The sequence below is a fragment of the Myiozetetes cayanensis genome, unplaced genomic scaffold (assembly GCF_022539395.1).
Source record: "Myiozetetes cayanensis isolate MyiCay16 unplaced genomic scaffold, myiCay2020 scf21, whole genome shotgun sequence".
Lineage (NCBI taxonomy): Eukaryota > Metazoa > Chordata > Aves > Passeriformes > Tyrannidae > Myiozetetes > Myiozetetes cayanensis.
The window spans coordinates 2,300,264-2,311,527 of NW_026087423.1; the positions used below are offsets into that span (position 1 = coordinate 2,300,264).

Consider the following 11,264-nt stretch of genomic DNA (forward strand, 5'->3'; position numbering starts at 1 on the left):
CACAAATCCCTCAAATGGTTGCAACGTAGTTTAATCCAAGAGTCACTACAAGCAGGCACAGTAGGAGCATTCAACAGTCACAGTCTGGAGAGGAGGGCAGGCCCCCAGTTTTAAGGAAAGGGTGCACTTGGATGTGTCCCTGCTGGAATGTCGGAGGGCCCCGTGCAGGGAAGTTTCCCCTCTCAGTGCCCATCCCTTGGAGGCCCCGGGATCCCCCCAGTGCTGTGCTGACAAACATTAACCTGGCTTGACCTGCCCTTTAGTGCTGCACATGCTAATTGGAGTCAGGTACAAGGACTGGCCTTTTCCAAAATGGTGTTAAATTTAATTTTCTTAACTCTGTCCCACTTAATGATTAAGCTGCTTCCTATGCCATTAGGCAGCTCATTTATGCTTTGGAGGCGAAGCAGAGCATGACACGAGCTCTGCTTTGTTTGCTGGGGCTGGAGGACACAAGTTAATAAACCTCAGTTAAGTCACTGCTCTGGCAATCCAGAGGTTCTCTTCAGGAGATGAAGGAAAACAACCACCTGCCTGTTTCAGTACTGGGACTTCAGGTGACATTAGTTCAGGACACACATCCTTTTCCGTTTTACGTGGAGTAAATGCCTCTTTTTCAAGAGAAATTGTTATTTATTATGATATGCATGACTTCTATTTAGGGCTTCATATCTTAATGTAAATTTGGTTGCAATTCTAATTAATCCAGTTAATTTGGGCAGCTCCCACTGTCCCTTTCTGCCCCCTAAAATGTACTTTAAATGTCATTATACACTTTAAATATCTTTGCCTGCTGAGGAATCTGGGTAAGAAATACCCCCCTGACCCACACTGTGCTGGCTGTAATCCTTTGCTCTGTGTTTCTGCTGCCTTGGCCTGCCCTCCTCATGGCACTGTAACCCTTGTGCAAGTGCCTGAGCAGTGAATGCCCATCTCAGAGCAGCAGACACCCCTTCCCCGTGCCTTTAGCCCTTCCCACGTGTGGCTAACCCGGATTAAACCAGGCAGTGGATGATGCAGCTGCCTGGGATTCCTGGGATGGAAGTGGGATATGAAAAGCTGCCTTGTGTGGGATCCTGGTGCAGCACGTGGAACAATCCTGAGGTCCACGTGAGGGGGGAGCAGCCTTGCTGTCCTCAGGGGCTCTGGGACAGGTTCCTGGGAGCTGCCAGGGCCGTTCCCGGAGCTGGGAGAGAACATTCCGGAGGGCTGAGGAGCAGCACCCGCACAAGTGACACTCAGGGGTCTGTTGGATGCATTTCAAGGTTTGTTAATGGGTTTCTGGGAGCAGCTGCAGAGAGGTGCCCGTTTCTCTGTTCCAAAGTTGAGCTGGGCTCTGTGGAGCTGGTGCAGCAGGATTTTTGCTCACTCCACGGCCACTGCTCAGGTTCATTATCTCAGCACTTCTCTGCCAACTTTCCCTTTCAAGTCTCTGCGGTTGCACTCAAAGGTTCTGAGGAGGATTAAACAGTGAAGTGTTTATCTCTGCTTTCATCTGCCTTGAGAGTATGTAAAAGAAAAAAGGGAATGATCATAAATTAAAGGGAATGGTAATAAATTACAAAAATGTCTTGGAAAAAAGAGAGTGCAGCACGTTGGAAATGATTTTCCTTTCTTTTCCTTTTCAGATGACATGTTTGACCTCCCATTCCCAGATGACATGGACAATGACATTAGGATTTTAATAACAGGGAATCTTCACTCTTCACCAAACTCCTCCCCAGTTCCTTCCCCTGGATCACCCTCTGGCACTGGAGTGGGGTCTCACTACCATCACAGCAGGGTAAGGCTGGAGCACCGAAGGGCACCTGCTGCTTAAAATGAAACACGAAGAAAGACCCAAATCCTCCAACAGAGTCACTTTTTCCTGTAGGCTCTCACACATAATTAGGTCAAGAGCCAGCAAAACTCAGGTTAGGATTGAAGGTGCTGGTTAAACACCCCTGCAGAAGGTGCTCTGCTTTGGTTATTTGCATCTCCCACGTTAATTGTTGGTGTGCAGGGTAACTGAGAGGAAGACAGGAGGAGGAGAGAAAAGCTTTATTGTTGTGTGGCAGAGCCACAGCTGATGTCCTGCATAAATCAAATCTGTTCCCATCCATTCTTTTCTGGACAATCCCACAGAATGGCCCTGGCACAAAGTGACAAGTCTCTGAGGGAAAGGAAGCAATGGCAGCCCTGTTCCCAGGGGTTTCAGGGAGGCCAGAAGGGAGATAATTCTCCCAGAGATGAAACCCTGCCCATGGAAACTCCACAGGTGCTGGATGGTTATGCAAATGTTGTTTTCTCAGGAATATTTAGCCCAGAGCACATAGTGTGTGTAAGTTATTTCTGTTTGAAGTGGCTTTTATAAAGTCAGTTCCAACATCAGTGATCACTTAAAATGCAAATTATTTTTGGTAATTCAAGGTATTTTTTTGAATTGGCTTTCGCATAACTTAGATCAGGTTTAATGGAACTCTCACTCCTGCATTTAATTGTGTAAGACTGAGCTGTTCTCTTAAAATGGTTTCCATCGCAATTAGGTAGAAGTTTGATGCTTCGTAATTTTCTATGGAGAAGTTTTATTCTAAAAGTAGTACATTAAAAGCAGTAGCATATTACTTCTTTACTAAATAATACAGTATTTTATTACTGAAACAACCTGACTTTTATACCAGCAAGAGAGAACCCCCTGCATTTAAAAGTTCTGGGTTAGTGATCTGAATAATTTCCTTGGATGTGCATCTGGGCTATCACTGGTCTCAGTGGAGACTGTCAGTCTGGTAGCAGAGGCAGTGCAGAGCAGATGCTGAGAGGAGGTGCAGGTACAACTGGATGCTCCCCCGTGGCTGGTGCTGCTGGTTCAGCCCCTGCAGAGCTCAGCATTTCCCACCTGTGGACAAGGTGTGTGGAGACAACAATTCTCACTCCCTGGACATGACTGGCTGAATGATGGCAGTGTCACCCCTGCAGGGACAGTGTCCTGTCTGCATTCCCTCTGCCAGAATGCCTCAGTGGCAGCTGCACAGAGTGAAGGAGGGAGCAGGGACTCCTCCCTCAGCCTCACAAGTGCTGACACTGCATTTTGAGAGCTCAGGCCACACCACTTGGTGTTGATGGTGCAGCTGCCCCTCCAAAGGTAAATAACGGATCACTGCTGTCCCTGCTTGCTCCAGACTGGTACATGAAAGGTTCTGAGCTCTGTTCCCAAACCCTCCAGCCATAAAGCCCAGCTCCTCACTCAGGACACTTCCTTTGGCTCAGGTCACTCAGCAGTGGCACTTCCACAAACACCTCTGCAGGATTTGCTCTCCGTGGAGCTGCTGGGGAGCAGCCCTGGGAGTTAATGGCCAGGAGAGACCTGGCCAGAGTAATTCAGATTAACCATTAACACAGGCCTGGTAATTGCAGTGTAATTCTGTTTTTAACCAAGCACAGCCTGTGATCTTCCCCTCGTGGGGCGGGAGGTCAGGCCTGTCCCTGTGCCCCATAATTGATGGCTCAGGGCTGTGCCCAGGCCAGGCTGAGCCTGCTCCAGGCTCCATGGAAGAGTTGCCTTCCTGGGATTCCTGACCAGGATACTCCAGCTGGTTTGCAGGGGTTGGGATTGAGCTGCTTTCTGTGCAGGGGAATATTTTAGGGTTTTTTTTTAACCTATTGACACTAAAGACATCTATGGATTAAGGGAGCTGCTCTCCCAGTTCTGCAGGGATGAATTACAAGCTGAAACACTTTGCAGGCATCTTTTGGGTTTTTCCTCTATGAAATAAGAAAGAGTGTTTCCAAAATGTGTCTTCCAAACACATTTAAAACAGGAATATGCTATGAAATGGACTGGCAGGCACCTTCTGATACCTCAGGAGATCCCTGTGGATCGTGACAGCTCAGGGCACTCAGGGAGCTGTTCAGGGGCACAGCCAGAGCCTGGTACCTCTGAGTGACTCTGTAGCATCAAATTCCACATGTTCTCCATTCAGTTCAGGAGGCTGATGGTGGTGTTTGGGAACCTGCAGTGCTGCTGGAGCATCAGCCTGCAGAACCAACCACGGGGGAAAAAGGGATTAGACAACTTTGAGCAGGATTCATGAATGACTCATTAATCACAAGACAGTAATTAGCAAACAAAGCCAGTGTTACTGGAGTGGGATGTAATGACCTAAACCAACAGAGCCTTTCCAACTCCTCTTTCAGAGCCAAGGGGAACGTCTGCTGTCCAGGGAAGCCCCCGAAGAGCTGAAGCAGCAGCCTCTGGCTCTGGGATACTTCGTGTCGACTGCCAAAGCTGAGAACCTCCCGCAGTGGTTCTGGTCCTCCTGCCCTCAGGCACAGAACCAGTGTCCCCTCTTCCTGAAGGTCTGTCCTGCTCCATGGAGCAGTTACTGTCCATTGCTCCTCCCCTGCCTGTACAAGTTGCACGCTGGAGTCTGTGGTGTGAGGGTGAACCTGAGACCTCCCCCCAGAACTGCAGGTGCTTGTGAGGCACCCACAGCAGACCTGGCTCAGCTGCTGGAGATTCACCGAGCCCTGGGCAGTCTCCTGCAGCTTCTTACCTGAATGAACCAAAAAATGGGAGCTGGTGAAGAGCAGGGGAAAATCTGCCTTGAATAGCATCACATAACCATTCCAACAACATGTAAAATAATAAAGTTAGTGCCTCTTTCTTGATCCACTCCCAGCTTAATTAAGAAGTCCTAAACATCTTTTTAAGTCTCTTAACTAAATTTATTCCTTAGGCAAACAAAGCCATTCCAGGACTGATGTGAGCAATGACCCACAGTCACCACGGCAGGCTGGGGCCCAGGCAGCACCCCAGGGGCAGAGCACTGAGCCCTGGGCCTTACACAGAGCCCTGGGCCTTACACAGAGCCCTGGGCCTCACACAGAGCCCTGGGCCTTACACAGAGCCTTAGTCCTTAAATAGAGCCTTGGGCCTTACACAGAGCCCTGGGCCTCACACAGAGCCCTGGGCCTTACACAGAGCCCTGGGCCTCACACTCTGCCCCTCATGGACACGTGTCCCCCAAGTGTGCATTTCTTTAAACCCACACAAGGGAGGTGTCAAAATAATATGAAAAATCAACCACCTCGGGTTTGGGGCCAGAGATGAGGTTTTATGCTAAACTTAGAGCTGCTCTGCTGCTGGGAGAGTCTGGAGGCTTGGGGTGGTTTGGTACTGAAATACCAAAAGAACCGCTGGCACAGCCCGAGGGTTTCCCCATCTCTTCCTCCCTAACATTACAGAACAGAATTCAGTGCTCTTTTTTTTAAAGATCTTTGATTCCAGTCAAAAAGAGAAGTCAGTTTATTCAAAAATGTAACTATTAACTTGGAAATACATGTGGTCATGGTGGGTTCAGCACAGAATTGCCAACTTTCTGTGCTGTCCTGAGGTGAATGGATCTGTTCCCTGCCATGTGAGGATTAACTTTTGCTTTCTCCTCTGCACAGGCCTCACTACATCACCACATCTCTGTGGCACAGACAGACGAGCTCCTGCCTGCCAGAAATTCTCAGCGAGTTCCTCACCCCCTTGACTCTAAAACTACATCAGATGTCTTGAGGTAACACCTTTTAGGTTCTGCATTTCCTCCCTAAAGGTTTGGGGTACGAGTGTGAGGGTTTCAGAGGGATCTTTCCAACCTGGCAAAATTATTTGGGGTTTTATCAGCAGTTTATAACAGTGCTGTGCCCTGCATATGTCTTTGGGACATCTCCTGCTCCAGCTGCTGCCTCCTTTTCCCCCAGGGCAGGGTTTTGAGGGGGAGTTCAGGGGGTTTGCTACTCCTGGGAACACCAATCCAAACTCAGAAACAGCTCAGCCTCACCAAGGAGATGCCTTGGTTTGCCTCCCTCAGATTGTCCTGTTCACTCAGGGTCCAAACTGGGCTGTGCCAGTAATTATTTTTACTCACAAAATTGAATGGATTTATAGAAGGAGATAAAAGTACCCTCCTGATACCACTGTCTTAGGAATTGGGATGTTCCTGAATTAATACGGGGGGGGTGTTGTGTTGCTCAGGATAACCAGAGGCCTGTTTGCCCCCAGAGCTGTGTTGTGAGAGCTCACAGTGCAGGACACACCAGTGAGCAAACAGAGACTCAGCAGGGAGCAGGAAGAATAATCTAATCTGGGAAACTGCTGGTGTGTTATTCCAGAAGATCTGAAGCTGCACCCTCTGAGAGGGCTGAGCTCTCACAGCTGTCTTGGGGTGTTGAGTAAAAGGAGGGTGCAGGGAGTGCACAGGGAAGGGATGAGATGCAACAGTGCAAACCAGAAAACTCTGCCTGCCCCCCTTCCCAGTGAGGTTCCCGCTTTGCCATCCCCCGGCAGTGCTGTCCGAGCCCGGTGTGTCGGTGCAGGGCTGAGCAGTGCCCGTGTGTCCCGCAGGTTCGTGCTGGAGCAGTACAACGCGCTGTCGTGGCTCACCTGTAACCCGGCCACGCAGGACCGCAGCTCCTGCCTGCCCGTGCACTTCGTGGTGCTCACCCAGCTCTACAACGCCATCATGAACATCCTCTGAGACACACCAAGCACTTCTTCCTCCGGCCTCGGCCCCCTCGGCCTGACCAACGTGCCACAGCCTGCAAACCCCCGTCCCGCTCCTCTTCAGACCAGACCCTGCTGTGCTGCTGTCCCTGCGAGAGCACACGGGAACCCTGCAGTGTTCAGAACTGAACCACCCATCGACATCTCTGGCAGCTTCAGTCCAAAATCTGGGAACATCCAAGAACAGTGAACACAGAGTAACCTCAAGCCAGTGTTAGTTTGGTGGCCCAGTAACTACTGGTCAGTGTGTGATTATTTTTTTTACTATTTTATTTTTTTAAGGAAGAACTATACGGGATCTTTTTTTTTTTTGCATCAGGAACTGATACACAACCAAGAGCAGGCTCAGCCCTGCCAGCAAAACCACCTTGCAGTGACCGGTTGGGGTGTTTTTGTTGTTCGATCGTCGTCAACTGGGACTTTGCAGGAGGAAAAAAACCACGACCACAAAACCACACAGTTGTAGTCTCGTATAAATATTGGAGTTTTCTGTCTACCTGGAGTTCCTGTCAGAGTGGATTGGGATGAATGCATGCATTTGTTACCTGTCCATGTAGATATGAATGGTCTGGAGATACTTTATTTATTTTTAGGTTTGGGGAGGGGAGGGATTAAATTATAAAGGACCAGGAACAGTAGAAATATCTTCAAAATCCAGCTCCGTTCCACTGTGGGGTTATTTATCTACAGACCTCTCACTCTTCTGACCTAGAAATCAAAAGTGAAGCTCTTCACAATCCAAGCCCAAGCTGGGAAGGGAAGGATATATTGCATTTTAAGGAATTCTCACCTGGGTTTAGCCTGGTTAAAGCAAGGAATGGCCAGTGTTCAGTGAAGGAAAACACTACCTGAGGGAGAGGAGTGAGAGGGAGGAAAAACACTTTAAAGCCCAGTGTAAGGGCAAGTGGAAAGTGGTAAATTAATCTCTGGTAGAGCTACGATTGAAACATATTTCCAGTAAATTTAGTGATGCTAGAAAGCTATTTACTGAAAGCCAAGTCGCCCTTGAATTCTGGGCAGACTCGTCCATGTACATATCCAAAAATACGTTTTGGTTTTTTTTGTTTACGCTAAATCAGTTGCAAATCTGGTGTATTTTTTCTGCCTATAGGAAGGAATTTTATTTCAAAGAAATAATTTTTAAAAATAAAATTAAAAAAAGGTTCTATCATGAAAAATCAGTACTTGAAAAGCGCCGGGGGGCGGGGGCAGAGTGGCTGTGCCCGGCGGCGCCGTCAGCGCTGGGGGACCGAGGGGTTCCCGGCAGGATTTTTGGGGGACTCCTTCATTCCAGGCTCCCAGGGCTGGGGGTGCCAGCCCCGTTTTCCTCCTGTTTTGGGGGTGCACTGGGCAGGGCTTGGGTCGGGGCACTTTGGTGGGGCTGGGTGACCTTCTTGACCCGTCCGGGGAAAGGGGGAGAAAGAAAAAAAACCACCGAGTTGAAAAGTTCTTCCAAAAGACTTTCGTGTGTTCTGGTTAAAAAAATAATAATAATAATAATAATAATTAAAAAAAAATAAAAATTAAAAAAAAAAAGGAAATTCTATGGTTTTAAAAAGTATTTTTCTTGAGATGATGTAACATTTAAAACAAATTCTATAAAATAATTAAAAAAAAAAAAAAGAAAAAAAAAGAATTGCTTGTGTAGTGAGAAGGTGGAGGCAGAGGAGGAGCCTGTAAATGGATTATTTCCTTCTCTGCACACACCTCCACGTGGGTATCGTATCCTCTTTGCAATGTATAGGTTAAAAAAAAAAATCTGATATCAAACCATTTGTATCTAATGTGTACAGTGTAAAATTGACTTTAAAAATATTGCAGTACTATTTTTTCTTAATCAGAAAAGAAAATTCTCAAGGCCTTTTGAAGAGCATAAAAAGATGAAGATTGTAAACTTGTATAAAAAAAAAAATTTAACTTGGGGAGGAAAAAAATGTAAAGTAGACATTTGTAATCTTTTACCATTTGGGGGTTATTTGTTCCCAGGATTCATCTGAACTTTGGATTATTATTATTTTGTTTATTGTTTTTAAATGGGCCGTTTTTATCCAGGGGCGTTTCTTCCCCACAAACCTGGTTCTAAGCAAAAATTAGAAATAAAAAAAAAAAAAGGGCAGCAAGGAGTAGTTTTCATCTGGTGTCTTTTATTTAATTTTTTTAAGTTAAGAGAAGCTGGTGACATATTTATACGTTTTTGTGCAAAATAAATGAATGGCAATAGATTTTAAAGAAAAAAAATCTTATGTACTTCAGTGTGAAAAGTTCTGTATAATATTTCCCTTAAATATGCATTATTTTACTTGTGAGTTTTTTACTGAATTAATCTGAAATGTACAAGCCCTGGCTTTCCTACAGAGTGAAGAAAGTTATTTTATTTTCTCTTTTTTTTCTTTTTTTATTTTATTTTTAATTTTTATTTCTACCTTTGGAAAATCATGCCTAACTCAGAATTCTTCTGGCAGTGGTTTGGGCTGACGGGAGGGGAGGGTGGGGATGTCCAGCATGCTTGTATGTATATTTCAGAACCTTTTTTAAATGTAAAAGCTGTACATTTCTGGGGAGTTCTGAAGTTCTTTTTTTGTTTGTTTGTTTCTTTTTTTTTTTTTGGGGGGGGGGTTGTTATTTTTTTTTCTCTGAGCATTTTGCAGTGAGCTTCTTTTATATATAGCCAACAATTTGAAAGAAAACAAAAAAAAAATGTGAAGTTCATTTTAAATCTACAGTATATCGCTGGTACAATACACTAAAAAAAAAGACTTTGATAAAAAGAAACAATAATAATAAAAGACCTCCATTTTAAATGTCATTCATATATACCTTGTGGATGAGAGCTATATACTTTTACACACTTTTTTAGATGAATAAATTATTGAATTACTGAAACTGTTGGTGGAGTTTTCTTCTTGGGGTGCCTGTGCAGGGCCAGGGGTTGGTTTGGGTGATCCTCGTGGGTCCCTTCCAGCCCTGGATGCTCTGGGATTCTGGGATGGTTGGACCTGCTGTGGGCAGGGCCGGGTTGGACTGTTGGACCCAGGGGGTCCCTTCAGACCACACTGGGGGTTTGCAGGGTCACTTCTGAGCACAGACGTGCCAGAATAACCCCCAGTGAACAACCAGAGCTCCCAGGGCTGCTCCAGAGTGGGACCAGAGGCCTGTTCCACATCCAGCTCCCACAGGAATAGCTTTGGGAACACTTTGGGCTGAACCTTCAGGTAACGTCTCATTTTCTGTACTTCGGGAAGTGACAAACCTGGGACCTCCCTGAGCACATTCTGAATACTCTGAAGCTCTTCCCTTTCCATCCTTAATTGTGGTATCACCCCCAGCTGTGGCCATCCCGGGATGTGGGGGGGATCCAGCTGTGGCCATCCTGGGATGTGGAGGGATCCAGCTGTGGCCATCCCGGGATGTGGGGGGGATCCAGCTGTGGCTATCCCGGGATGCAGGAGGGAGCTCTCTGTTACAGCAGTGCTGGCTGAGGGAGTTTCTGCAGACCCAAATTGCTTTCCAGATGATCTTCAGAGCTCCCTCCCTTGCAAAGTATCCTAAAAGAACTCCTTTTCCACGAGGAGCTGGAGCCCACTCGTGGATCCAGTGACTGGGGGCAGGAATTGACACTCTGTTCTGTGGGTTTGGGATTTTCTCTATAGTTGTTAATTCCAGCCCACTTGCATTTTGGTACATCTTGGTTCTGAATTCAGATACTCCCTAAGATTTTGCCTTCTTTTTTTTTTTTTTTGACTTTCAAACTTGTACGTTTTAGTTCACTTTACTATTGGTAAATTATGGTACTAAATGACGCTGTACAATTAATTACCTTGTGTGAGTTCCCACAGAACACTTGCACTTTGGTCTTCCCCTGTGAGCACTGTGGGTACCTGCAATTGCTGCATTTGTTAAATTGAAATTACTTTGTGGCTAATTTATTGACTTTAAAGACAAAACTACGAATTAAATACTCTGTTCCATGAGGACTGTTAGGAAGAGCTGAATGAAAACACTAAAATCTCAGCTGATTTGTAAGAATAATGGAATATTCATGATGATGGGCACAGTACTGCGGTGATGGACCCTTTAATACCAATAAAGAAAATGTTTTTAAAGATCAGGCTGACATTAAACTGCTTTTCCTCTCCCAAGTGCTGTTTCTATTTCTGACAAAATGTCATGGCCACCTGAAAACCATTTCAGCACATGTAGAAAGCATCAGAAATCATGAAGTAAACATGAGGTTTATGGGCAGTCTCTCACCATTTGCAGTGGAAATGGATCCCCAAACAGGAAGTCTTTGGTCTCTGACAACAAAGCAGGATTTATAAAATTACGCAGCTTCCACTTCCCTATTTTGACTCTGACCTTTAACCCTCAGCCCGAGGTTTCTGGGGCAGCCCCTGGTTTGTGCCTCGCTGCTGTTCCCTGAGCAGGTCCCAAAGCAGGAGACCCAGGGGAAACCTCAGGGCTGTTCTCCTGAAACCAGAATTACCTTTCAAAGGCCTGGGAGAAGATGACACCTGTGTGGGTGTGAGGCCAGCTCCGAATTCAGCCCTGAGCTGTCAGTGGGTGGGACCCGAGCTGAGACCTGCTCCTGGGCAGGCTCCAGGCTGAGACCATTCCATGTGTGGCAGCTCTGCCTCTGCTTCCAGAGTGTAACCAGGATGAGCATGTCCAGTAGAGCCCACAGAAGCCAAAACCACAGAACACTGCTCTTTGTCTGATAAACATGAGCTTATTTGCT

The 11,264-nt window shown here is 46.4% G+C and overlaps 1 protein-coding gene across 1 annotated transcript in view; it reads left to right on the forward strand.

The window, feature by feature from the left end:
* Positions 1–8,767, forward strand: part of MED13L (mediator complex subunit 13L) — a 163,287-nt gene extending 154,520 nt beyond the window's left edge. The window contains exons 28-31 of the mRNA XM_050318231.1: positions 1,629–1,783; positions 4,174–4,335; positions 5,431–5,543; positions 6,371–8,767. Of these exons, the coding sequence (XP_050174188.1) occupies positions 1,629–1,783; positions 4,174–4,335; positions 5,431–5,543; positions 6,371–6,503 (563 nt within the window). The 3' untranslated portion in view covers positions 6,504–8,767. The remainder of the gene's footprint in view (positions 1–1,628; positions 1,784–4,173; positions 4,336–5,430; positions 5,544–6,370) is intronic.
* The last annotated feature ends 2,497 nt before the right edge of the window (positions 8,768–11,264 follow it).